A 25,588-nucleotide genomic window follows, 5' to 3' on the forward strand; every position below is an offset into this window, starting at 1 on the left:
AGCTTTGGGTGCTACAGACAGCTTCACCCTGCGTCCACTACAGTGCAAAGGCACGTGGCTTACTGAACTGGAAACCACTGCCAAATCAGTCCATTTTAATGTGTAAACCAGAAGAAAGGTCAGCGTGCTGTGGAGCAGACAGGCACCGACACCAATGACGTGTGTAGGAGCTGGAAAAAGCATCAGCCTCTGCGGGTGAATACAATGACAAGGCAGCCTGTGCTGGGTGCTCTGCAGGTCTCATCCGTCACTCTCTACACTGCTTTGGGCTGCTCATTATGGACACTCATTTCTGTGAGCAAAGAGCAACTCTGGCAGAAGTTATGCGGTTGTCAGCCTCTGGGTTTTGTTTTCCTGCTTTTAGAAATGTAGCTGCTTCGTTGAAAGAAAGGAAAGAAACAAAGAATCCTCAACCTAAACCCTAAAATGCAGTTTTGAAGCTTTGAGAAAAATGCTGGTTTCTTCCGACCCCCCCAGGAAATGACTCAGTACTAGAGAAACATCAACAAAATAAACAGATCAGCTTAATTGTCTGTTAGTATAAAAATCAATTAAAAAAAGCCAAAACCCCACACCCCACGAGTCGTGCAGCTGGCTTGGCTGAATGAGTCCCCTAGCAGTGGTCTTCCCTCGGCTTGCCTCTTTCTCCTTTGGCCTCCTACCCCACAGCTGTGTCTGCTCCGCTCCCTCTCTTTCCAACTGCTACTTCTTCAAACAAATCTGTGCTACTAAGAGTTGTGAAAAGGCCAAGCTCCAGCTCTTTTACCTCATCTCCTGGTGTCAGAAGCTCCTGCAGAGCCGCCTCTCTGAGCTCGCCTCTTCTTTCTTTGGCCACAGACCCTGGGATTGGAGTCACGGTCGTCCCGGTCCTGCAGAAGTTCAGGACAGAGCCGGGGCTGCTGCCAGCAGATCTGTGGGGAACAGGATCTGCTCCCCGCTTTGCCCTAAGGCCATGATTTGGTTGTCCCAGCAGCAGGCTGTCTTAAGCAACTACTTACTGGTTGTACTGAGTGGATGTATCCTTTAAACGCTGGGACTTTTCATGTCCTGATAAACAATGCAAATACTTTCCGTGATCACTACCCACCCAATATTTTCAGCCTTGGCCATTCATCAGCCACCATGCAATCCCAGGAGGGATCATGCTGGTCCCTGCAAATCACTGTGCTCTGACACTGTGCTATGGCTGGCTGCAGGGGGATTTCTGTGTTACTCATTTATCCACCACCGCTCCACACAGGCCCTGGGGAAGGGGCTGCCTGGGGAATGGGCCGGATCTAGGTATGAAGAAGATATATTTACAAAGAGGGTGGTCAAATACTGGAACAGATTGTCCAGACAGGTGGTGGATGCCCCATTCCTTGAGACATTCCAGGCCAGGCTGGACGGGGCTCTGAGCAACCTGATCTACTTGAAGATGTCCCTGCTCATTGCAGGGGCGTTGGAATAGATGAGCTTTGAAGGTCCCTTCCAACCCAAACTATTTGCTGGTTCTATGATCCTTGCCGAGGTTGGCAGCTCCCCCAGCTGCAGACCAGGACAGTGCATGGACAAGGGATAGCAAGCTCGTAGCAAAGCGTGAGTGTACATCTGGTGCAGATCACCGACTGACTTCATTTCCTTCCTCCTGGCTCCCTTGTTGTGCTCTGCCCAGCCATTTTGCCCAGGTCTGGCTGTTATCCAGTCAGTACCTAGTTTTGTCAGGGCAGGGCCACGGATCGCACTGTCTTCCCAAGGCGTGGAGTAGCTAGTAATCACCCCAATGAGCCTTCGTGGGTACATTTTCTTTCTCAGGACCCACCAGGTCTCACCAATGACCCATCAGGTCTCACCAATGGCATCTGGAGAACATCCAGAGCTGATGGAGCAGTGAACAAGAACTCCGCTGTTATACCTGCCTGAACTGGAGACCACAACTAGTAAAACAGAGAGGAAGATTTCCATTCCCTTGGCTCATGAGGCTCTCTTAAAAGCGGGAGACAGGAAATATTATCTGTTAGGGACTGATCACTATTTGTGCTGCAGCAGCTCTGGAGGCTCCCACTGACATCCTGCTCTTGTTATTCTGGGCACAGCCACCAGATTGAAAACAGTCCTGGCCGTGAAGACTTTGCAATTGAACCCAACTACAACGTGACTAAATAGGGCCTGTCCCACCAGCAGACCCACAAACCATTTAGCCAGAGCCACCAGGGATCACTGTATCTGTGCAACCTGCTCAGCCTAGTCCAAGTCCAACCAACCCATCCCTGGCCACGGAGGATGCTACTGAGTCAGTACCTGGAAGGACAACAGCAACACCTCCTTTCCCTCCTCAATAGCTCATTGTTTGATTTATGGTTTTGATGCTTAACCTCATCGTCTTTAGTAATTCCCACAGATAACAAAGCCAGACAAACATCAGGGCTGGGCGAGAGAAGGTCAGAGGGTGCAGGTCCACAGCACAGCCAAAGGCTGAACCCAGGTCATCCAAGACTCAGTCCTGTGCCAAGTCAGCTGAACAACACCACTTCTCATGCTTTACCAGCCTGCACGTCTTTTTCTTACATATTTAGGAAATGGTTCACTCAGTTTTTCAGTAAATACCTGGTGCTGGTAATGAGGACATTGCAAAGAGTTATTTGACTATAGTTGTCCTCCTGGCAGCTTCCTCAAATAAAGGCTTAACAAAAAAAAAAAATCACACTAAATCCAGGCATCTGCTCCAGTGACTTTCCTGGTAAGACACAAGGCAAAGAAAAGAGTTTTGATGTAGGTTCTGCCAGATTTTCTCCTCTTACTCATATCTTTTACACCCCTCAAACCTGCACAAGGGTACACAAGACAGTGTTTCTTTTCCAGGAGAGGTTCAGCTGCTTTTAGTCTCTCCAGCTAAAGCAGTATCTTAAGTTGATACTTCATTTATGACAAAAATGGCAAAAAACTAGAGAGAAGCTTTGTCAGATATCTGTCAATATCCATCAATACCATTAATAACAATCCCACTTTAATTTCAAAGTCATTGGTATATGCTTGGCTTGGGTGATACTAGGCTTGCATTACGTTTAGGAGGGATAAAGGAGAAGAAACAGAGGGGAGATAAACTAATCATTTATGGAATATGCCTGAAGTCTTTTCTTTGTGCTTAAATGACGGGAAAAATGTTTTGTCATAGTCATTTTCTGGGGTTTCCAAATTGGAATGAGAAGCTCCCCAACTCTGCAGAGCTCTCTCTTTGTAAATGTAGTGCTGCCTCTTCTTGAATGGGAAAGACTGAGTTAATTGCCAAGAAGTGGAAACTGTGCTATAATACCTTGGCGAAAGTGTGTATGATGAAGAGCTGCGTGTTTTGCTAGACTTGCAGTGCTAATAACATACATGTGTCTACTGGACTATGTGCCATTTAGAAGTCAGCTGTAACTTGAGGACCTGTGCGGTGTTGGTGTGGGTCAATCATTAATCAAAATCTGACAGCTGAGCCCAGGAGGGTGCAGAGTGGGCAAGGAACAGGCAGAGGAACAGGCAGAGGAACAGGCTCTCCCAACACCATGTGCAGCATCAGTATGAGCTGGATCCAGAGCACGGAGAGACTTGTGGCTGCCTGGATCTGGCATCCTTCTCTGATCTGAACTTACACACCAGGGCAGAAGTATCTGACCTCGGGATCAGTCAAGCACATGCATTAAGTGGCTGTAACAAAGTGCTTATCAGTCTCTCATTACTAAATATTATTCTCCAATGTCTGCTCCACTTGCAAAACCTGGAACTGGCTGGGTTTGTTCCTCCCAGAAGGTATATGCGCAGTCAGCACTATTTAACCATTCCCAGGAAGAGATGAGCTTTCCTCAGAGGAAATCAATGTTTTATCCCCACCCAGAAAAATCAGCAAGACTGGATGAAATCTGCAGTCTGAGTTCTGTATGTGAGCCCAGGGGCATGGTTAGTGAGCACAGCTCCTATCAGCTCTTTCAGTCCAAATGAAATGTTCACAAAAAACGACTTAAGCCTGAGTTTCCGTACATTCAGTGTGAAACAGAGGAAGCCCAGCCTGGTTCGACTCCCCTCCATCCCTGTCTGTCACCTTGGCTTCCTGCCATTGTCTCCAGCAGAGGTGGGGCGGCTGCGGGAGCATAGGGAAAGGGGGGCACTTTCTTCTCTTGCCCACCATACCAATTATTCATGGTTCTTTCAGGTATTTTCCAACCCATACATGTTTTGCTCAAGTGTCTATATACGCACAGATATGTGTGTATCTATACATGCACACACACCTACTTTAGACACATATTCCTGCAAATACACACACTTGTATGGTGACCTTGGTCCTTCAGAAAGTGCGTCAGACTCAGTTCTGCCATGCTTATGTATTTCCATCAACAAACGTACAACTCCCACCTCTTTTCCTGCAAAATAATGACACAGAAGGGTAGGATGAACACTGTGTGGGAGGGTAGCTTGGTGCTGTCTGCACTGCAACATGAATGTGGGGGTCAATGCGTGGCCAAACTCGTCTTTGATGGTTGTGTCACACAGCTCAGCTTCTAATTGCTGTCTCTAACCAGGAAGGACTCAAACACCTATGTAGCTTTTGCAACATCGGGCCTTCAGGCCAGGCTCTCAGCTTGTCTGGGCTTTGTTCAGTACACCTGGGCTCCCGAAGCAGCTTTTCAACATCCTCCCTTTCCTCCGGGCAAATCCTGGAAGCAGTCCAGCCCCTGGAAGCTGCTTCACTTGTGTCAGCAGTACCGGTCCCCTTGCTGCCTGCTCGCACCGTGTCTCGGTGTCACAAACACGTGCCCTTCCCAGACTCCTCTATTGCTTGGGAGACCCTAGGTCCAGGAGCAGGTTCCTGTAACTGTAGATTTCCAGGCTGCTGAGGTCAGCTTTTCTTCCCTTTCCTGTTCCTGGGACTGGCCAAGGCATCTGGCTTTCATTAGTCTTCAGTGTTCTACTCTAGGAAGCAAATTCTAGTTTGACAAGGACTTTTTGCTTTACACATCATGCTTTAAAGAAACTACCGTTTTAAAAAAAATGTTTTCTCATCCAATGTCATCACCGGTAACACTGAAAGGCTGCTTTCAGCCTGCCGGAGTCTGGCCTCGGGGAGACCTCACCACCTGCTAAAATCCTGCCCTGAGCCGGGGCCTCTACAAAAACCCCGCACCACAGTCCCCGTCAGCAAAATTCAGAGCCTTGAGCAGCTTATGAGGCAGGTGGATGCTCTTATTCCAGCCTCAGAGTAATGGAGAGCAGAGGAACCTCACAAGAAAGCCAAGGCTGACACAGCCACCAGCAACCTCACGCAGCTGCCGACAGGCGCCTGGATGGGACGGGGCTGGTAAACCACACGGCATCTCCAAGTCTCAACCCAGCACAGCTTCCAAAGCTTCACACCTGAGTAAAGCTCGGCTTTATTCCTGGTGTAACATACAGGAGGAGCCCAGATCTGCCCATCCGAGTGAGATGAACAACTCTACTGACCTACCAAGGCCAGGTAAAAGGTTACATCCACAGCATAGCTAATGCTGGGGCCCAGCACAGAGTCCACTCCAAATCCCTGCACACAGGGCATATATCACATTCAACACACCTAGAGAATCATTTTCTCACCCATCAGGTGGTGTTAAGCCCTGGAGACAAATCCAGAGCAGAAAGGGCTGGGGCTGGGAAAGGGGAGGCCAGGGAAGAAGGGGAAAATCATGGAGGAAACGAAGATAAGAAAGAAGCCATGAAATCTCCCTTCCTGTGATTTGCTCTGTGAGAAATATCTGCTCTCAGCCTTGCCAACGTGAGCGTTTTCTTTAGCATCCAACACTCAGACTTTCTTCCTGCCCGTATTAGGCATTCCTGCTTAATTAGCACACCTGGAATTTCTGAACCATCTTTCATTTACTTCACTGGGATAGCGACCACCTGTGAATTTTTATTATCCACTGCCTAACACGATAGCATGAGCAGAGCTCACAATCCCACTAAACAAAGAATGAAAATAATACATTATCACTAATCAGAGCTATAACCTGAGCTGAGCCAGCCCACTGCGCCTTTTTGTAGTGCTTGGCTCACTACTTACTGCCGTCACTTGGACTCCAGCCCCAGAAGGTCTCTATGAACCTTGAAGACCTTATGGAGCAACCTTGCTGCAGGTGACACAGAAGGTGAACATTTCTCTTTCATGTTGTCCCTGTAGTGGCAGTTCCAGTGCTGCATCTCCTGCCCTGCACATCTCCAGCTCTGCATGTAACTGCTGGGGAGGAACAGAGAAAATACTACAGATAAACGCTGCAGAAACAACATGGTACATGCCTGAGAGCAAAGCTGGGGGCTGAAACACGCTGTCACAGTCTGTGGATGAAGCTTCCCGCTGCTTTAGAGTGAGTGCAGAGTGGTGGGATCTGGGAAATGCTGTCACTTAGCAACTGCATTAACACCAGAACCTGAATCAAACTCTTTGGAAGTGAGAAATTTCACTATTTTGTGATGCAGCTGTGTCCACATGCTGGAGCAAAGGGAAGTGATTTGAATTCTGGAGCATCTGTGCCACGTACAGAGCCAAGAGAAGGGCCCTTGACCATGAACTAGGGAGCAAATCCCACTGAAGCCTGAAACACATTTTCAGAGAGAAATCAGCTTAAGCAAGTGCTGGGGCACTCTACTTACCCCAAACCACCGCCTTTCATCTTCTTGGAGTGGTAATAAATGGCAACCCATCCTCTGTTTTTTACAATAAAACTCAGCAAAAATTCATTGTATCTGATGTTGCTACAAATACGTTTGGGAAGATGGGTCACGTTGGTACTAAATACAACTCGTCACTTGTTCTGTACTCTGCAATGCTCGGGTTAAAAAGGGGGATTTAAAAAAAAAAAAGGAATAAAGATCTCCTGTTGGGTTATTTGCCACATCACACACCAGGCAAAGTTTTGTCTTCCCATAATACAGCCAAGATGGGAAAACACAATACTGAATATTGAGTGTGCTCGGAACTCATTATTACTCAGGAGTTTCAGGACTCACAAGATGAAGAGAGAGGTGCCTTCCCCATCTGCTGCATCGGCACCAGCCCATCCGTCCCCAAATCTCTAACAGCTCTCAAATGAGAAGCCAGGTCAGAAAGTGGAGTCTGGTAGAGTGGAAGAGGCTCACTGTTCAAGAGGAAATGAACTTGATCATGTCGCCCATATCACCCAACTTCAAAATTATCTGGAATTATTTTGTTTTTCCTCATTTCCCTATTTTTGTGTTTGCATAAATATTATTTTGGAGGAGGGATTTAGGGTTTGTGCTTACAAATAAAATAGACCATAACGTGCATAATGGGAGCAGTTTTACATGGTTGTCTCTCGGCATGTTTACACAGCTGGTCAGACACCATTAAAACATATTTTCTCAGGAGGCAGTGTGGTCTAGTGGAATGAGCATGGCCCTAGCAGTCAGGAACTCCCACATCGTGATTTTGGGTCACCAGTGATTCACTTTGGTGCACAGACCGAGTCATTTAACCCCTGTGTGCTTCAGCATCCCCAAAAGACATCTCATCACAGCTTGATTTTGAGGATCAATGCGCTAGTCCTGAGGTGGGAGAGGACTAGGGCCTGATGTGGTACCCAGGGTCGAAACACCCAAATAAAGACTGCGGAAGGGCGCATTGGCTCTTTCTCCTCTGTCCTCACCTCTTGTGAGTTTGGGTTAGCCGGTCTCTGAATCAGAAATGATGCATCTGACATGGTCTTATATAAGTCTTTCTGCTCCAAACTGAGATCCCCCATAAGCTTGCTGCAACAGTTCGTCACTTTTCCCAGCAGCAAAGGAGCACAAACCTTCTCGGTAAGACCACCACGGCTTGGCAGATCCTTGGCGAAGGGAAAAGGCGGACAAGAAGCAGTGCTAACTTGTAGCCCAGGTATATTAATGATTAAAAAGCACCAATTTCCAAAAAGCTGATGAACCTGTCAAATATTACATCTGAACAGGAGCTTGCATGGCAGTGTGACTAGAAGTACCATGAAGCGCCTGGCTCCAGTTCTAGATCAGACAGTTAAAAATCAAATAAAACCCAAACTGGTATTGAACTAGGACCTGTGCTGTGATACCGTTTTAAATTCCAGCTTTCCTTCCTAGATTCCTTTAGTTCAGGATACTTTTGCCACAGCATCAAGATTACTGAGTAGACTTCACATCTGCCCTAGAAACTGCATGCACACCGATCCATATCACTTCTGGGTGATGATGATGGAAAATAATCTTACAGGAAGGTATTTTAGCTGGTAGCTAAATTGGGATCTTACCCATTTAATGTCCTTGTTGTTTACTTCTCCCACTGCTGTTACGTCTGGTAAGTGCTGTGTTTGCATTTCATTCTGCTGTTAAGAAGGGTTTTATTTGATGGAATATTGGAGATCATCCAGCAAAAAAAAAAACGTTCCAAATCAGGCAATAGCTATTTGGTTGCTTCACTATTTCTTCCCTCTTCTTGGTTTCTCAGGGCCTGTAATAAAAAAGGAAAAGTTGCTTGCAAAACTCAGGGAACCGATAGACTGGATCTCTGGAGTTTTGTCAGCAGCTTGAGGGGATTTTTGTCAACAACTTGAGTCACTTTAGAGAACTGGTCTGCGCTTTGTAAAGCAAATTTCTGCAAAGGAGGATGGGTGTGGGAACAGCTTGGTGGTGTAACAGCTGACAGCCAGCGTGGCACAAATCACTTTCTCAGGGCTTCTGGGTATGGGGAAAGGACACGTCAAGGGGTGAAGGAGACAGAGGTGGCCACAGCCCAAGAAAGTCTTGTGGCCATGTATCTTGAGTCCTGTGGCTGTTCTAACTTGCTGAGGAGGCCAGCTGGACTGTTTAACTGACTCAGGATCAGTGACAACATAAGGATATTGGTGTCTTCTCTGACAACGTGGTTGAGGGCTGGAGCTGACCCCACCGAACCCCAGGAATGCTGGAGGTGCAGGATCCAGAGACCTGCCTCCTCCACCTCCTGGGGCAGTGGGGCCCTCCCCAGCTTGATGGCTGGTCAACCAAGGCTCTGTGCAACCAAGGATGGAGACAGCAGGACCCCTTGGCAGCGGGTTCCCAAGCTGCACAAGCTCTCCAAGTGAAGAGGTTTTTCCAAGTGTCCAAACAGAACCTCCCGAGCTGTGGCTGCAAAGTCCCACTGCCACCTGCGGTTCGGGAATCCACCCTCCTCCTCCATTGCTGCTGGGCTCCAAGTTCGGTGAGCAACCGAGGAAGATGGAGATGGCAACCGAGGAAGATGGAGATGGCAACCGAGCAAGATGGAGATGGCAACCGCTTCAGCAGCATTTCCAGACACATCTGAGAAAAGTACAGTTTTCAAATTCATTTTCGTAGGTGATGGGGAAAGATTTTTAAAATCTGATAAACACAGTATCTAGTGAATATTCTCTTCATGAGAAACAACTGCAAGGAACTGACAGAACTTAAAGCCTTTTTTTTTTTTCTAGAGAGATATTTTCTCTTCTGGATGGCAAACTTTACAACAAAGAAATCTGAGCCTTCAGGGTACCTTTAACGCAATTCAGAACCTCCTGGAAGTACAAGTTTTTAATGGACTTGTTGCTGGAAGCTCAGCTCCAGTGTTTTAAATGTCTGTAAAACATGCTCCTGATGGGAAAACAAGCACAAAAACAAGAGAAAACCAGGGATCTGTTATCTAATATTCCCACCTCTGCTAATAAAGTTCTCTTTTCAGTGCTGAAGTCTTGGTTGGTTTTAAAAGAATCTTGTAAAATTGCCTTGACACCTTATTAACAGTAGTACAAAAATCTACTCACCCACCCTTCGCTGACACGGTGGTACAACGGATAAAACACGGAATTTTACAAACCTGTCAAAGGAAATCTGTTGCTTGAGCTCAGAGTGGGTGTAGAGTCTGTGATGAAATGTCGTGCATATCTATAGTGGTCTATAAATACCAAATATTGGCATTTACTGAATTAGGGCTTTTGTCTTTTAGTAGCCTTATTTATATAATTGACACTTGCTTCAGTGGGTTTGCTCCAGTATTTCATTACCAGATGATATATCCAGGTCAGCCTCGGCAGGTTAGTGCAGAACCCCACTCCCTCAGCAGGAGCTGAAAATTTAGGTCAATTCGCATAACTTTGATGAATCTGTAGAACTAAAATGATTAAAGTGACAACCTCCATTGACTCCCTGCGAGGTCTCTGACCTTAAATCACAGAGGTCACCAAAAATATGTTAAGAATCTGAGTGAACTCCAATTCAGAACCTCTCTAGATTAAGCATCTCTGTGCAGTGGGAGCATCAACATGACATAAAGGAAGTGCAGAACACTTAATAGTTTCTCTATAATTAAAACTTTTCATAGGAATTTCACAAATTTCAATGTATACCTTTTTTTTCATCAACCCCACCCACCAAATGCAATTTTTCAAAGACTGGAAAGCATCAGAACTTCAGATGAACAAGGCTTCAGTTCTGCAAATTCTTTGTAAGGCTGTAACAATCTAGTTTCAGGGTTTCATAGAATAAAATCAAGACGTTTCAGTTAAAGGGTTTGATATTTTTTTCCTCACCGTAGGATGGATGCAAACATTCAAGTGTCTGAGGTTCATGGGCAGAGTGACAAAGATCCTTCTACGCCACTGAATAAATCATTGCCCAAGAACTTTCCCCAGTTACACAAGACAACCACGATGACACATGTGCTTGGTATTAAAGTAAGAGGCTGCGATTAGTGTAAAATTAATGTCCAAAGCCAGACTTTATTGTACTATACATAATTTGTTCAATTTTGAAGAGCCTTGCGGGAGCTCCGGGGGGTTGAGCAGTCACATACAGCGAGGTGCAGGGAGGACTGCGAGTCCATGTCTGTAAGCTGGTGCCAAAGGGACACTGCGAGTGGGGTCAGGAGCTCATTTTTCTACCTACGTCTTTTATGAAGAAAGGATGTGCACCCATGCTTTCCCCAGCAGACACGCAAGCTGACTGCTTACATCTTTCCTTTATGTCTAATGACCAACCTCAAGCAACCCTAAATTTTCACAGAGTAGTCTACGCTCTCCAGGTGGCTGGAGAAGGTGGTAGGAAATGAAGGATGTGATGTATCCATCCAGAGTTCCTTTACAAAAAGAAAAATTAATTCTTCAGTCACTGACACTATACTGTGTTGCCTCCTGATGTCTTCTGCTCAAAATTACATGATCCAGAAGCAAAGCCATGACATTTAGTTGGCAGAGCATGATTTACATGAAGGAACATGAAGGAAGGAATCCCACAGCATCTACGTCTCCTCTGTGAGTCATGTTGTGGTATCCCTCGTCCTGGGCCTTCACACACATTTGGCATGGACATGCTGAAACTGCATGCAGCCAGGGAAACCAATCCTACAGTACGAACTCATTTGATAAGTGGAAATATTTACAATCCAGTCTTCGCCTCCCCGCTACACACACTGAAAAGAAGGCAGCGTGGGTTATGTCCATGCGTGCCAGGGCAGCATTTTCTTCCCTGTTTATTTAGCAAAGTGGAGGTCTCAAAACTACAAAAAAAGCACCAAACTTAGGCATTCAAAATGCTTGCTCCTCAGTGACAATAGGTCTGACCATCTGTCCAGTAATTCCAGCGCTAAGTGGAAAATAACCATAGTGTGATTTTATTTTGCAGACCGAAGCTGCCGCCTCTCAGGGCCACACACAGAACTGCTGTGGGATCCGAGGGACGGGTCATCGCCACAGCACCCGCGGATGGGCAGCGGCTCGGGGAGGTTCTGCGAGCCACCCAAAACACGTTTTGGATGACAGGGTGCACCAAAGTAGTTCAACCTTGCACTGCTTTTCAAGTCCTGCTTTTAAAACCATTTCAAGTATTCTTAGCTATGAAGAGGCATTTATTGCAGCAACGCCAAAGTGTTGGGTGATGCGTTCTCTACCCCGGTGTGTGTGTTGGGGCAGGTTTGCAAGCTGTGGTTGAGACTTTCTTCTGTCTCTCAGAGTTGCACCTGCGTATCTGCCATTACAGCAATGTGTGTACAGCTGTTATATTTTTGGCTGCAAGAGCCATGGTAATTGCACTTAAGCATTGCTCCATCTTCCATGTGTGAGCCTTGGGTTGACACTTTTTTCAACTGGGTCTCAAATGGCACATTTTGTATATTAGTATTTAGTGCTAGTCTATAATTAGAAGATAATTTTTTCCAGAGCTAATGAAAAGATGACCCAGCAACCTCTGGATCTGATCCCAAATCCATTAAAACCATTCAAGTGATTCTGTTTTACTTATGTGGAACAGACCAAGAAGTCTGAAGAAAGATGCTAGCAAGTATTTCCAGCCTGGAATATGCCAAAACTTGGTGAAAAAGGATGGAAGAATTTATCCTGTATCTGTTCCTCTTACATCCAACTTGGACAGAAAGTGGGAAAATTAAATGAGTAATACTTCCTGAACTATGATGCTGTACATTGATGGAAATGTGGCTAAGAATTAGCTCCCGTGGAAAAATTACGAAAAATACGTTTTTATCATCGTAATGAAGACTTAAGCTGTTGCTATTAGTCATTAGTGCCAGTTTACAGAGCCAAAGATGAAAAGTGCAGGGACACAGGGAGCCTCAACTACATTTCTGTCTGGTGTGCCAGCCTTTGCATGTGTATGTTGACCACAGTGTCCTGCCATGCTGAGCTGCAGCGACTATGTGTCACCGAACGCTGAGCTCCGTTTCACATCCCGTATCTCCAAACCCAGATTCCACACCAAAATTAGCAGCTCCCAGCACTTCCACACTCAGTTGTCACCCTGGTGCCCAGAATAAACTTGGTTAAGCACAAGAGCATGGGTTAATGATGATCAATCTAAAAGGAGAGCTAGGAGGGATCCTAAAACAGCCCGACCACACCATAGCTGGCTTGGTGCATCACCCATTCTGCGTGCACCCTTCTGTTTGCATAATGTTCTTCAAAAGGAACTAAGAGCCTATTAAGATTAATCAAAAAAGCACCAGACAGTAGCGATGATGAAGGTACCGCTGCACTTCCAAATGGGGTTCATGGTCTGGGGCATCTCCATTCATCACAGATTTTCACAAGCGTCTGGGGAAATGCCCAAAGAACATCGCTTTGTTGAAAACCCAATTTTCACAGCAAAACAGCACAAACGGAACATTTTCACTGACCAACCTCTCTCTTTGGGATGAGCGCTTAGCAAGTGGAGCCCAACAGAGCAGATGGGGCTGGTGGCCGTGTCAGATCAAGCACATCCCAGTGCCCCGATAGGTCCCAGCAGAGCCTGTGTCTGTTCTCCACAGACACAGCCCCAAAAATGCGGTATGGGCTGTGACACCACCTACCCTGCACCAGCAACGCATCCCGAGAGCACAGCATCTTCAGCTCCTGCTGCGGTCCAGCCATCAGCATCTTGGATTTATTCACAAGGTAAATCCTGCTCACAAACTACGAAGCTGACAAAGAAATACAGTATAAAAACAATGAAGAACCACAGCGAAAGGCAAACGCGCTTCACACAAGAAAGTCTGAAAAGGTCACCAGAATGTTTGTGGGAAGGATACGGGTTATTTTTTAACTTTGAGCAATGAGACTAAAAGGTGGACAAAGAAACCAGAATGTTGCTGCCCCAGGGAGTGAATAAAAATTGCCACATACTACGAATTAATTCTGAATCAATTGTGCTCTAATGAAACCCTCTACAATACAGATACGGATTCACACACCTCGGTGTCAGCACAACAGGGCTGTTAATGAATGTTTTTCTGAATGTCTTTGAAAAGCTCAGATCTCCAACCACCATTCCCCTCCCATTCCCTCCGGACCAGGACAGATAAAAGGGAAACTTCCCATCCACAACCACACAGGAGATTTCAAAGACAAAGATCAATGCCCAATCGCCTGATTTTTGGCACAAATCTTACCATTCAGGGTTATTTCCTACTTGACAATTCCCAGCAGTGTATCTTATTTATTTACAGAGAGACAGGAATTAACAACAGCTCATGACATTTTTATTTTAATGAAATTTAAAAAGGCAGTTATTAGTTATACATACACACAACTGATTCTGTACTTGTTAGTCATAAATATAGAACATTCAGAAGTACAAAATACACTTTATCCACAGCACAATTTCACATCAATATGAAGAGTTTAAACAGATAAGTAACCAAGTGCCTAACAATGACAGAAGCCCATTTTTGGAGTTCTTTTCTTTTTAAAATGTTTTAAATTTCATTTCTCCCCCTCCCCACACCCCTGTTTCCCCCCTTTTTAAAGAACATTAATCTACACAAAGTAAGCAGCGCCCACAGTCATCAGTTCCATGAAATGCACTCTGGTTTACAGTAGGAAAAGACCAACCTTTTAAAGACAATTAGATGCCATCACCATTTATTTGCTCCATTAATAGAAACAAAACCAAGCCCACATTCTCCTCTTCTCACAGCGAACCACTGTGAAAAATAGAATTCTGGCAAAAATCACCTGAAACCAAACTTGAGCAACTGCCAGGAAAAGGGAAAATATCTGAACTAGAAATTAGTCCACTCGATACCTTGCAAACAAAGAGCAACAGCAGTATGACACTGATAAGGCATTAATGACAAAATGGCTGTATTACTCTCGAAAAAAGAGTACACCTATGTATAAAAATATATGTCATAGCAATTGGGTAAATCCAACACTATTTAACACTGTGCCAAAAGTAATTAGGAGTTAAAAAGGCAGTACTGCAAGAAGTATTTACAGTTTCATACTGTACTTCAAAAGAAGAGAAAAGGCAACAAAGCTACAAATGGAACTATCTGGTTAAAGCATCACCATAGGTACTGCCAGTAGCACTTACAACAAGTGATGTGATGGAGTCCCTCTTGTTAAACAGGATTGCTTGTCTGAATAAATGAATATAAATATTTTAGTATCTAAAAATCTTCTCAGTCTGCATGCCCGCTCTTTGAAATAACTCGCCCAGACCATCACTCTTAGCAGCTTCTTGCTCCATCACTTTAAAAACCAAAAGATTCAGTTTCAAGAAACACTGTGTTTCCAACACAGTTTGATCAGAAATCACAGCTTCATTTCCAGCTTAAAAACCACAAAAGATATGAGAAATATACCACCTGTGAAATTCGGGAAACCAGCAGCCAAAGTGCCAGCAAAGCTACACCGAGGGCACATAATAAAAAAACATTAGCATTCCAAACGCACTTTATAACTTCAGCTATAGGATAAGTAAGTTGCTTTAGTAACGAAACACGTGACAAAACGAGCACAGCCAGCACTATGCAGGTTTTTTGGCCTCAAGAGGTGGGACGAGGCTGTTTGAGAGGAGCAAGCCACGGACACGGCGGCAGGACACGGCCAGGGCAGCACGGGATGCCCAGCAGCGGTACCAAAGGCTGAACTTACTCGTTAGCTCGGTCAGAAGCAGAAAAGTTGCCAAATTTTAGGCTCATTAAGCGTCCCCTCCTCGCCGGCTCGAGAACGGCAAACGCAACACCTTCCCCATGGGTGTGGGAACGCGCTGTGGAAATGGGATGGCCAGCAACGGGAGGGGAGAGAGGGGGAAACATCAAGAAGGAAGCGCTGGGATGGGTGAACAGAAACGGGGATGGTAACAGCTCACCGGGAAAACCCAAACCTGGCACTATCTGGACCGCTCCTCCACAGAGCAGCCACCCCCTTTCCGGAGCAGAAAGGCAGGAGCGGTCTACAAGGTGAGCAGCAGCCTGCGCTCTGATGCCTCAGGCATAATGGCTTCAAAAATATAATACTGTGTTTAAAAAACAACAACAAAAAGAGAGAGATGTGCTTGAAATTCTGCTAACAGTGCACTTGTAGCTGCACAACCAAGTTCTGTACATGACAAGGCTTCTGCAGTGGTATAAACCATGACACACCGAGGAAGTCATTGCTGATCTCAGGAGAGAGAAAATTTAAAAGAACTTTATTTTTAGATTGAATTCAGGAGGAAAAGTAAATTATAATTATACTTTGAGCAGTTTGTTGGGTAAAACAAAAGAACAGCATTTTTTCAATTCACTTTTTACTTTTCATTTTACAGATAAATGCTTTTTAAAAATTTTAGAACTGACATTTATCGTGTCAAGCATCTTCTGGGCAGAGACATAAACTGCTCAGCCCCTCGTGATCAGCCCCTTTTAAAACGCTCGCCCTGCTGCACAGATGCTGACTGCCTTGCACAGCTGGCGCAGCATCTGGCCACCTTTTACAGACATCAATGAATTTCATTCTGGGACAGCAGAGCTTTGCCTGTCTAATCCAGTGAGCAGCCATTCGTTCAAGTGTGTTAGCGGAAAGGGAGAAGGCTCCAAGAGCATAAACATCCATGAATTTAAAATAATAGCGCATAAGCACACGGCTTGCTCACCTAAGAAGGTATTTTCCCGATCTCTGGGAGAGATGAAAGGTTTTTGTTTGTTCTCAGTGTGAATTTGGTGAGGCAAGTACAGACCAGGAGATCTGAGGCCTCTCCAGTGCTGCATCCAGAGAGATTAAAATTGTTGTAAAAAAAGAGTCCCTAACCCCACTTGCAAATAGGGTAAGACATTGGTCCCAGATTTAGCGAGAGGAACAGTAGGAAGGACTCTTGCTGGATAATGAAAGCTACACGCTGTTCTCGGGAAAGGCTGGGGAAGCAGAGTTGGATGGGACCACCACCGCATGGGCAACTGCTAAAGCTGCGTCCCTGGGTCATGTTGGCTGCAGCCCAGCTGTCTCTGCTGCTTGTCAGCACAAAACCCACGTAGACAGAGCAGGCGGCAGGACAGACACTGCCTGCCTCTCAAGTATTATCCTGGCCAGATGGACTGCAGTGATGTACAGCCTCCAATTCAAGAGGAGTGAAGAGAAGGCAGAGCTGACTGCTGGGAGGTCTAAGAACTGCTGCAGAAATCCAGGTCTTCTAGATGGGGGTTGCTGTTTCAAGATCTGTGATGGCCCCTGAATAAGCAAAGGCTGAGGGAAGCTGCTCCCTTCCTCCTCTGCAAAGGCTGGTCACCACCATCCAACCTCCAAAGTCATGAATGACCTGCACGTGTGAACTCTGGGCTCCTTGTCCTTCATGGGAGATTCCTTCTCCTCCCATCCCAAAAGAAACTATCTGGATAAAAATGCTGACCTTACAATCCAACCTCTGTAACCTGTCATGCATGCGAAATACTGAATAAACAACTTTCTACCACATTTCTGATTAAGACATATGGTAGGGGACTTGCTGAAGAGGAAGGTGATTAACTTACCTCTGCAGAAAAGCATGCAGCATTCAGACTAGTCAAGAGTCCTCAACATACTTGGTGGGCTGAAAATCCCATATATAACAGAATAGGGTAAACAGGGTTTAACAGAAGTGATTGCTTGGGAATCCAAGCAAAAATTCAAGTTATCACTGTGTACGCAGTGGACAATAGTCCAATTGATATCTATTACCAACTCACCCTAAAAAAATGATACACTACAAAACCATCTCACTGCTTGAAGCAAATGAGCTTGAATGATTTCCTAGTAGTAGGCCACCACCTTGCACTGTTAAAATGTGAGGTTTCACAGTATAAAAAGGTACTTCACAGAAAGGAAATGCAGCTACTATAGAAGATGCAATTTTGATGTGTTTACAGTCATTTTTTATGAGGCAATATTTTTCGGGAAAGCAAGAACAATAGATACTAAAGCAGTCAGTGAGAAATGTGTAGAGTTATAGGCCTCAATTCAGTGCAAAACCAGACTAATAGCTTATGTAAGTAAATGTTTGTTCTGAATAGAGAACCACCTGAATTAAAAATAAGAACACCTATGTGAAGAGATGGAGACTCCCACGATATCTAAATCCTCCACATATATCATCGACCTTTTCAGTACACTCCAGAATGGACCCTTTGCAAAGGCAAAAGAAACCAATACAGGAAATCACTTCATACAGCACAAGATATACATAAAATACCAAAATGTACACACATTCAAGTTTAAGTTAGAAAAGGCGGAGCTGAATCTTCTGGTGAGAGAGGCCTACATTATGTTGCTTAATCTCACATTTAAAGTGACCTAAAAACTACGAGAATCAAAGAAAACAGAATACTGTGTCTGCTTCCAGAAACTTAAGCTTAAAGCAAGGCATCAAAATTGAGCGGTAGGCACTGTAACGACACATTACCTTACCTTTTCTCTGTTAGTCTTTGTTACTTCATTATCTATTTAAAAATTACCATTCAAAGGAAATATTAGGTATCATTCACATTCAAATATTTAAGACTCAGAGATTTTTTTGTTTTAAATCAAGCAAAGTTTTTCATCTCTGAGGTAGAGGACAATAAAATCAAATAAAAAAAGGAGCTGTCAACTAACACTAACAAGTGCTGGAGCAACTCTGTCGGCACTGACGCACCCCAAGGAGGAGAAAGCAAGCCCTACACCACTACCTGAAACATGAGAGATGTGTCTTCTGGTTTAGTAGCTTCTACAGAAACGCAACACAGAAAAAGCAGAGCCGAAATTACACCGAAATGGCCTTGGAGAAGAGCTTCCATTTCTGCTTCGCAAGCTACTCAGAAAATGGTGGAAACATGCCCAGGTCAGCAAAATCTTCAATGTTGTAATTGCCAGTACCCTGTGTCGGATCTCCCGGCATTGGCAGCATGTCCTGCATGATAAGGAAAAACCAAAGTGAAGTGTCACTTACACGTTATCCAGACACAAACTGTTTCCTGTTCATCTTTTCAAGTGTAAAACCAGAAAAGTCCAAAGGTTAGATAAACACGGTGAAACCCAGACCTGTGCACGGGGCTGGGCTGAGGTTTATTCGCTGCTTATGTTTTGCTGGAGTGTTTCTGAACAGGAGGTGGGACTTTAGCAGGGCATAAGTTTTGGACTGTTGCTCTGAACAAGGCACATTTGAGGTACCCCATACTCCTCCCAGGCTGAAACAGCTCCCCTTGGAACGCGTAGGTACATATGGAGAGAAGCAACCTCCCCGGTTTCACTATATGGGAAGTATACAAACATCTCACACACTCCCACACCCTACAGAAGGAGCTCCTGCTGAATGAACGTAGGTTTGGGGAGGATCTCGCCCCCTCACCAGCACGCTGTAAGTGCATTTATTACTGCTCTTCATCCTCTGAGAAACACTAAAGCCTGGACATCCACCCCAGCCGACAAGATGCCCAAGCAGCCTTCATGCATGTACAAAGGCAGAGGAAATAGCGGGAACTTCTCAGGAGAAACAGCATTTCATGGTAATTGCTCCCACGTGTCTTGAGCCAAGTGAGGTCCCTGCAGGAGGCTTCAAAAAATACTCAACCTTTCCTCTCAGCCGGAGACCGAAGCCACAGGGAAAAGATATCCCTTGCTGAGAAAACCAGAGTTTACGCTTGCTTTTCCTGTCAGTCCTTACAATAATAAGCTCTTAATGCAAAGCCAAGTTTTGCCAGGAATGGCTCATTATCCTTACAATAAAAGAAAACCTAAGGAGCAAAGAAGAAAGCTCTCTGAAGGAATAACTACGGAGAGCTGCTGTGTACTGAGAAATTAAGACAGACTAAAATCCATCTGAGGTCTCTGTGGCATCCCGGTTGAACACAAGAGGCAGTTTCTCAGCTGCCTTCATTTTCTGACCAAAACTTCCACTTATTTTATGTTTTCCCTCATGCCACCCCAGCATAGGGGGAGTTGCAGTTGTCCCCACCTGTTCAAATTTCCATCTCTTTGAATGCATTTCTGCTGCTGGTTCCTCTGAGGCAAGGTCTCCTCAGTTACAAACCCTCTCAAGTCTGACACGGGATACAAGCACGCAGACAGGTAGCTGATGGAGTGATATTACTTGTTCCTGTGTGAAGCAATGGTTTGTTCACACATGAATATTTTCAGGCTAACGCCTCTTCTGCAGCGTTCCTGCGAGCAACTGAGCACGAGCCCAGTCTTGCAGGTGAATTTACTTTCTAAAAGATAATGAGGTAGCCCACTTCCAAACCTTGCTTGAGGCTTGAACTGTCTTTCCTGCATTGTTTTGTTGCAAACTGTCTTCTTGATCTAATTGCAAAACAAGCTACACAAGGACAGAGACGTTATTAGCTAACTTGAAGTCCCACTCCATCTGTAGTGAAGGCCCAAATGATACTTAATATTGAAATTAAGGCAGTTGAAGAGGATTGTTTACCAGCTATCTGATATCTGACTGGGTTTAACCTTAAAGAATTACTGGCCACTATCTTCTATCCAGTGTCAGCCTCCTTTCCTGCTTGAACTATCAAAGAGAATTACACTGATGCCTAACTGGACTCGACTGAGATTTCAGGGGCCAGCACCAGGATAAAAAGACACTATTTGAGATTATTTTCCTGCAAAACACCAAAGCCCTAAGTAAAGGGTGCAAAGAGAAGGGCAAACAGCACTTTAAATCAGCAAAGGTAAAGAAAACAAAACCATGTCAGTTGTAGCTAATGGCAACACAAACCCACGGCAGCACCCAGCAAGAGGCAATCACTCCAAGCCCTGATGGCGCCCCGGTCATCCAGGACCGCGGTTCTTCAGCGCCGCTGTCAGAAGTTGTGCTGTCTGGACTCTCCTCACCTGGAACACCTCGGTCTGACTGGGCTGCGGGTGCGAATGCTGGTCGCTGCTTTGCTGGTTGTGATGTTGGCTCTGCCACTGGGACCAGACTTCGGAAGGTCTCCCCTGGAACTGGCCGCTGCTCTGGCCTCCTTCAGCTGGCCGGGGCGGGAGAGAAAGGGCACAGGTCAGAGAGCAGCTCTTTCAAAACGCCTGCCTGCTCTTCATCCGTCAATGCCCGTGGTCACAAATGAGTCGTAGCAAAGAAGACCCCGCGGGGCGGAAGCCAAAGGAGTTTCAGCCCCAACCGCAGATTGGGGGCCACCCCCAGAGCAAAGCTCATTGCCACGGCTGCACAGACACGGCAGGTGAATCCCTCACAGCAAAACACACAGTGACACCACAAGCCAGGCGCTAGAAGACAATTTTCAAGCTTCCCCCATCACTTTTTAATCACTAATAAAGAACATTCACCATTTCACTTAAAAAACAGACTGCATCATCTGAATGCTCTTTCCCTTTCAAAGACTAATCCTTGTAGAGCAGTGGGTGCACAGTTGCCTACTCATCTAAGGAAAACATTTTCAGATCTTGTAAGCAGATTTAAAAACAGATCAACATACAACACTCTTGCTGTATTAAATGCAGACTATTGCTTGCTGCACTATCTTGTCCTCCAGGAAAATGATTTAACATGCAGCTTATAGCCATTTATTATCCTGTTAGTATGGTGATGGTTTCTTAAAAGTCTGAGGCCATTTAAATTTCTTCTAAAATTAAATATTAATTTCTTCTAAGTAGTCTACCAAAACAAAAACAAACGTGATGCCACACACATTAATCTGATCACCTGTTAAAGGTACACTTTTCGTGACTACAGTCACAGGTCACACTTAAGCTGGACTAATTTTACCCTGTATTTCTACAGACTATGTATATGTATAAAATCTTCCTTCAATTACTTATAATGTCTTCTTCTAAGAACCAGCATTTTAGAAAGCTTGCTGCCAGGGTTATACTTTTTCTCAAAACTATTTTTTTTTAATATATCTACTCCTACTATTTTTGCCTGTTTTCCCCTGAGTGCAGAGAATCGAGCTGGGTAGACCTGGTTCTCCCCAATTATCAGCGCCCTCTGCCAAGGTGCCCATTCTCCCGTGCCAAACTTCCACACACGTGCTGTGTCAGGTCTCTGGTAACCAGACTCCATTGTGTCACATCAGTCACTACTCACAGCTGTGGCTTCAGAAAATACAGAAACACATGCTTAGTCCAGTCCTCTTGGCTGCCAGCTAAACCACGCAAAACACACAAAGTGAGCATTTTACAGGAAAGCAAACAGGCTGTAGTGACATATTTCTATCACATCTGAAGTAGATAATTACAGCTCTTCCCTTACTGACATTACCATAACCAATAATTGAGCTGACTCAGAAACCCTGCAGCCACTTCATGGGCCAAAGCTAAATTCATCTAAGTTACCCTTCAAAAGAAAACGGCACGGTTATTCTTTTTTTTCTCAGAACAATACATTGAAATTAACTCAATGAGGCAAATGAAGCTTCTTTTCAGCAAAACGGTTACTGCTAGGCGGAGGTTCAAGACATTCATCTCTGTGAAGGCTGTGTTATTAATAGTATCCAAACTGATGTAGGTCAGGAAATGTTTCTCATTAGGCAAAAGCGTTCTTGCCAAGTAGCTTAGGCCTGAAATGCAAGGCTGTCTCATAAACAAATGTACAAAGCCTGGTGGAAATGCAGGCATGAATAAGGTCTCTGAGAAGAGCTCTGTTTCAATGCCCTTTTTCTAGTCAACGCAGAGCAGGTCTGTGCTCCGCGAGGTTGAGCTGCAACAGCTCTGCACCCATTTTATTCTCAAGGGATAACAGAAAAATGACAAATATTAGCACAGTGCTACCTACACCTTTTTGGAATCACATATTGTTATCAGCCAGCAACATTTTTCAAGGACTCCAAATGGGTTTATCACTGATGGATTCATAATGCTTTTTCTCTTGAATATTATTGTGCTGGTGGAGTGCAGAAAATTTATGAAGAGGTCACCCACTGGGTCACAGTCTGAAAGGCACTAAATGAGCATGTAATAGGAAAAGAAAACCATTTCAAAACATGGCACCTACTCTCATTAGGTTAGTAGTATTGTGGGTACAAAAATATCCTGTCTGCAGCCAAACTCCAACAAGCCGCCTCTGGGCAAGAGGACATGGACAGGCAGCCAGGGAACTTAACAAATGAAAAGAATGTAAATTTGTGCCATAAGTGTTCTCCTGAGAAGTGAAAAGAAACTGAACCTGCTGACTACGACTTGGGAACATGTGTACTAGTGATGAACTAGCTGAATCTTTCATGACATCATTCACTGAAGGAAAAAAAAGCCCGCACACCATAAAATGCCACAATATTCTCAAGTGTGTTGGATGTGGAGATGTAGCACAGAGGGAACAGGTCATCTCAGTCCACTCTGCTCAGTGGGAGAAAACAAAACCCTTTCACGCACTGGGCTTCCCAGCCAACCCATCAAAATAACAGGTTGGAGGATTTTTAATGAAGTTAACGCCGGAGAGTTTCATTTTGTGCGTTAAGTCATTTAAAACTTACCAAAGCCTGCACTTCGGTTTGCTAAGCTGGAGTAGGCATTCCCACTGGGAGAAGAGGTGGCGGGGCTGGAAAGGGGGCTGTATGAGGATGGATCCGCCGGGTAGGTGTGACTGGTCCCAATCCCAAAGGGAGACGACTGAGCCTTGCCAGACTGAGACGGAATTTGCTGCGGAACAAGGGGTGAAAGAAAGGAATGAGTTTTATTGTTGAGGAATAGCGCAGCAGACTCACTGTTTAAAAGTGTAAAGACTAAATAAACTCTGCGGATGCAAACAGGTACGTTATTCCTGTCTCAGACGTATTTCATTTCTGTCAAAGCCAACTTGTTGCTGCATAAGGAACACAACAGACTATAAACCTGCTGATTATCTCGCACGTACTCAGTATCAGAGCTATTTGGAAAAACATGATTTCCTTCACCTCTGTTACAAGAATTCATCTCAAACTGAACAGCTACAAAGAATTCAACTTTATTTGCCGTGTGTTTTGATTTTGCAGCGCGCCAGTAAAATTACAGTTATCAGAATGTCTTGCAGAACATATACGGTTCTCAAATGAGTAGAGTCTCCAGTGCTTGGGGGGTAAATGGTCAAAGAGGTTTCAAAGCTAATGAGCTGCTTTCTTTCCCTGCCTAAGAAGTACATGCAGCCAAGTTATTTTGCCTTGTAAAAGGCTTTGGAGTGTGAATCACCAGCCCTGGGAGCAGGGAAGAAACAGTCTAACTTTGCTTTAGCTGGGCAGCTGAGTTAATTCAAGGGTATGAAAAACCACCTTGCTGTCATTTTCATCTACATAATGGCTTTGTCACAGGGTCTCCAAGGATGCTACACACATGATTAAAGGCTGCAAGACTGCTTTGAGACGTGCACCCTGAGACTAAAGCGATGTGAAGTGTCACATCCGAAGTCACGTGCTGCAGCAATGTGTAACGCTACAGACACTATCTGCTTATAAACGGTTTCCTGCATTATGAACAAATCCAGCAGCTCCAAGAAAAACTCGCTGCCTAACCAATTCCAGAAATAGAAATTAAAGGTGATTACATGTCTGGATACTTCTAATGATGTGCAGTGTTATTGGCAATCAATGCACTCAAGTGAAGCTATTTTCTTGGACAAATGTAAGGGAGCTGGGGGGAGGAAAACAGATCCCAACAGGCATATAACGTGATGAAGATGCTATTAACTCTTTAGCTCAGTTCCAAGCTAAGAAATAGTACATTTCTAAAGCTTTCTACAAAGACAGTGAAAGCATGATGTATCACTTCTGCAGGGTTTAACTCTATTTTACTTTATTTACAATTGATGAATGAATTCCGATTTCCCTACACTCACATACAAACTCTGTTGACTTGGACGGAATTTGGATGGTAGGAGGGATGAGTACATTTTTCTTTAAGTAATTTTTAGAATACTCCAGATCACTAAAAAGGGAAAATTAATGTTATGACAGCATTTCATTAAACAGGTGTGAGAGAATAACAATGGTACACTGACGGCTGGGAAAAAACAGTAATTAATGTGGAAACAATTCAGTTACCAAAAAACTATTCAGTGCCTGCCCCAACAAGCCATTCTAACCTACCGAACAATGTGAAGTCAAGAGTGATTAAGAGCAGTGTTAATGATAGATCAAACATGATTATTTCCTATTATTTGTCTTTAATGGAGTTTCAAAACAGTTTTTCTATTGTTGCACAGACCACAAGGTGATTTCTGGGCAAACATTGTCAAGCACAGGCCACCTGATGGAGGGATGTGCTGTTTCCTACAGCACATGAGCTACACTGGGCTCAGCAGCCTCTGCTCTGAATTCACATTATAGCTGGATTTGTATGTGCCCCTTTCTGATAACTCTGCCAACTGAGGGTAACGTTGCTGGGTGCAAGGGCTTGGTCCAAGAAAGATTTAATTCACAGGATTAATACTAAAGCTGAACAGCTGCCCTCTTTTTATTTCATTCAGTGCACATATAAATATAAGTGCAGGGCTGAGCTCTACCACTGGGATTCATGTTGGAGTTACGACTGCCACTATTATCGACACTATTACAAATTAAATGCAGTTACACATAGGGCAGCTCTCTCAAGGAACAGAAGCGGGGAAACTCATTGCTCTCCAACCACAAATGATAACGACAAAGTACATTTCACCATGTTATAAATAGGGTTTACTAATTCTTCTGTAGAAAGCACAGGGATTGCAAACCTTTAATGAACATGAAAATAAAACACCTTTAATCAATACCTGTCCTGGAAATGGTGGGCGATTTCCTGTCCAGGCAACCTGACTCTGGTTTAGCTGGCGAGAAATCTGTGTCAGATTCTGGCCCGTTGATGAAGACGACTGGATGTCGTTCACACCAGGGACATGCACCACAGACGAACTAAAGGAAAAGAGACAGCGCCTCGTTTGTAGGATATATTCTCCATGCACAAAC

General features: G+C 44.7%; 1 protein-coding gene across 1 annotated transcript in view; it reads right to left on the reverse strand.

Moving 5' to 3' along the window:
- Positions 1 to 18,525: 18,525 nt before the first annotated feature.
- The window catches only part of ARNT2 (aryl hydrocarbon receptor nuclear translocator 2), a gene marked incomplete at both ends in the record, with an annotated part of 97,268 nt that continues 90,205 nt past the window's right edge, over positions 18,526 to 25,588 (reverse strand). The window contains 4 exons of the mRNA XM_080351116.1: positions 18,526 to 18,624; positions 20,553 to 20,689; positions 23,150 to 23,315; positions 25,396 to 25,534. Of these exons, the coding sequence (XP_080207242.1) occupies positions 18,526 to 18,624; positions 20,553 to 20,689; positions 23,150 to 23,315; positions 25,396 to 25,534 (541 nt within the window). The remainder of the gene's footprint in view (positions 18,625 to 20,552; positions 20,690 to 23,149; positions 23,316 to 25,395; positions 25,535 to 25,588) is intronic.

The sequence above is a fragment of the Nesoenas mayeri genome (assembly GCF_963082525.1).
Source record: "Nesoenas mayeri genome assembly, chromosome: 11".
Taxonomy (NCBI): Eukaryota; Metazoa; Chordata; class Aves; order Columbiformes; family Columbidae; genus Nesoenas; species Nesoenas mayeri.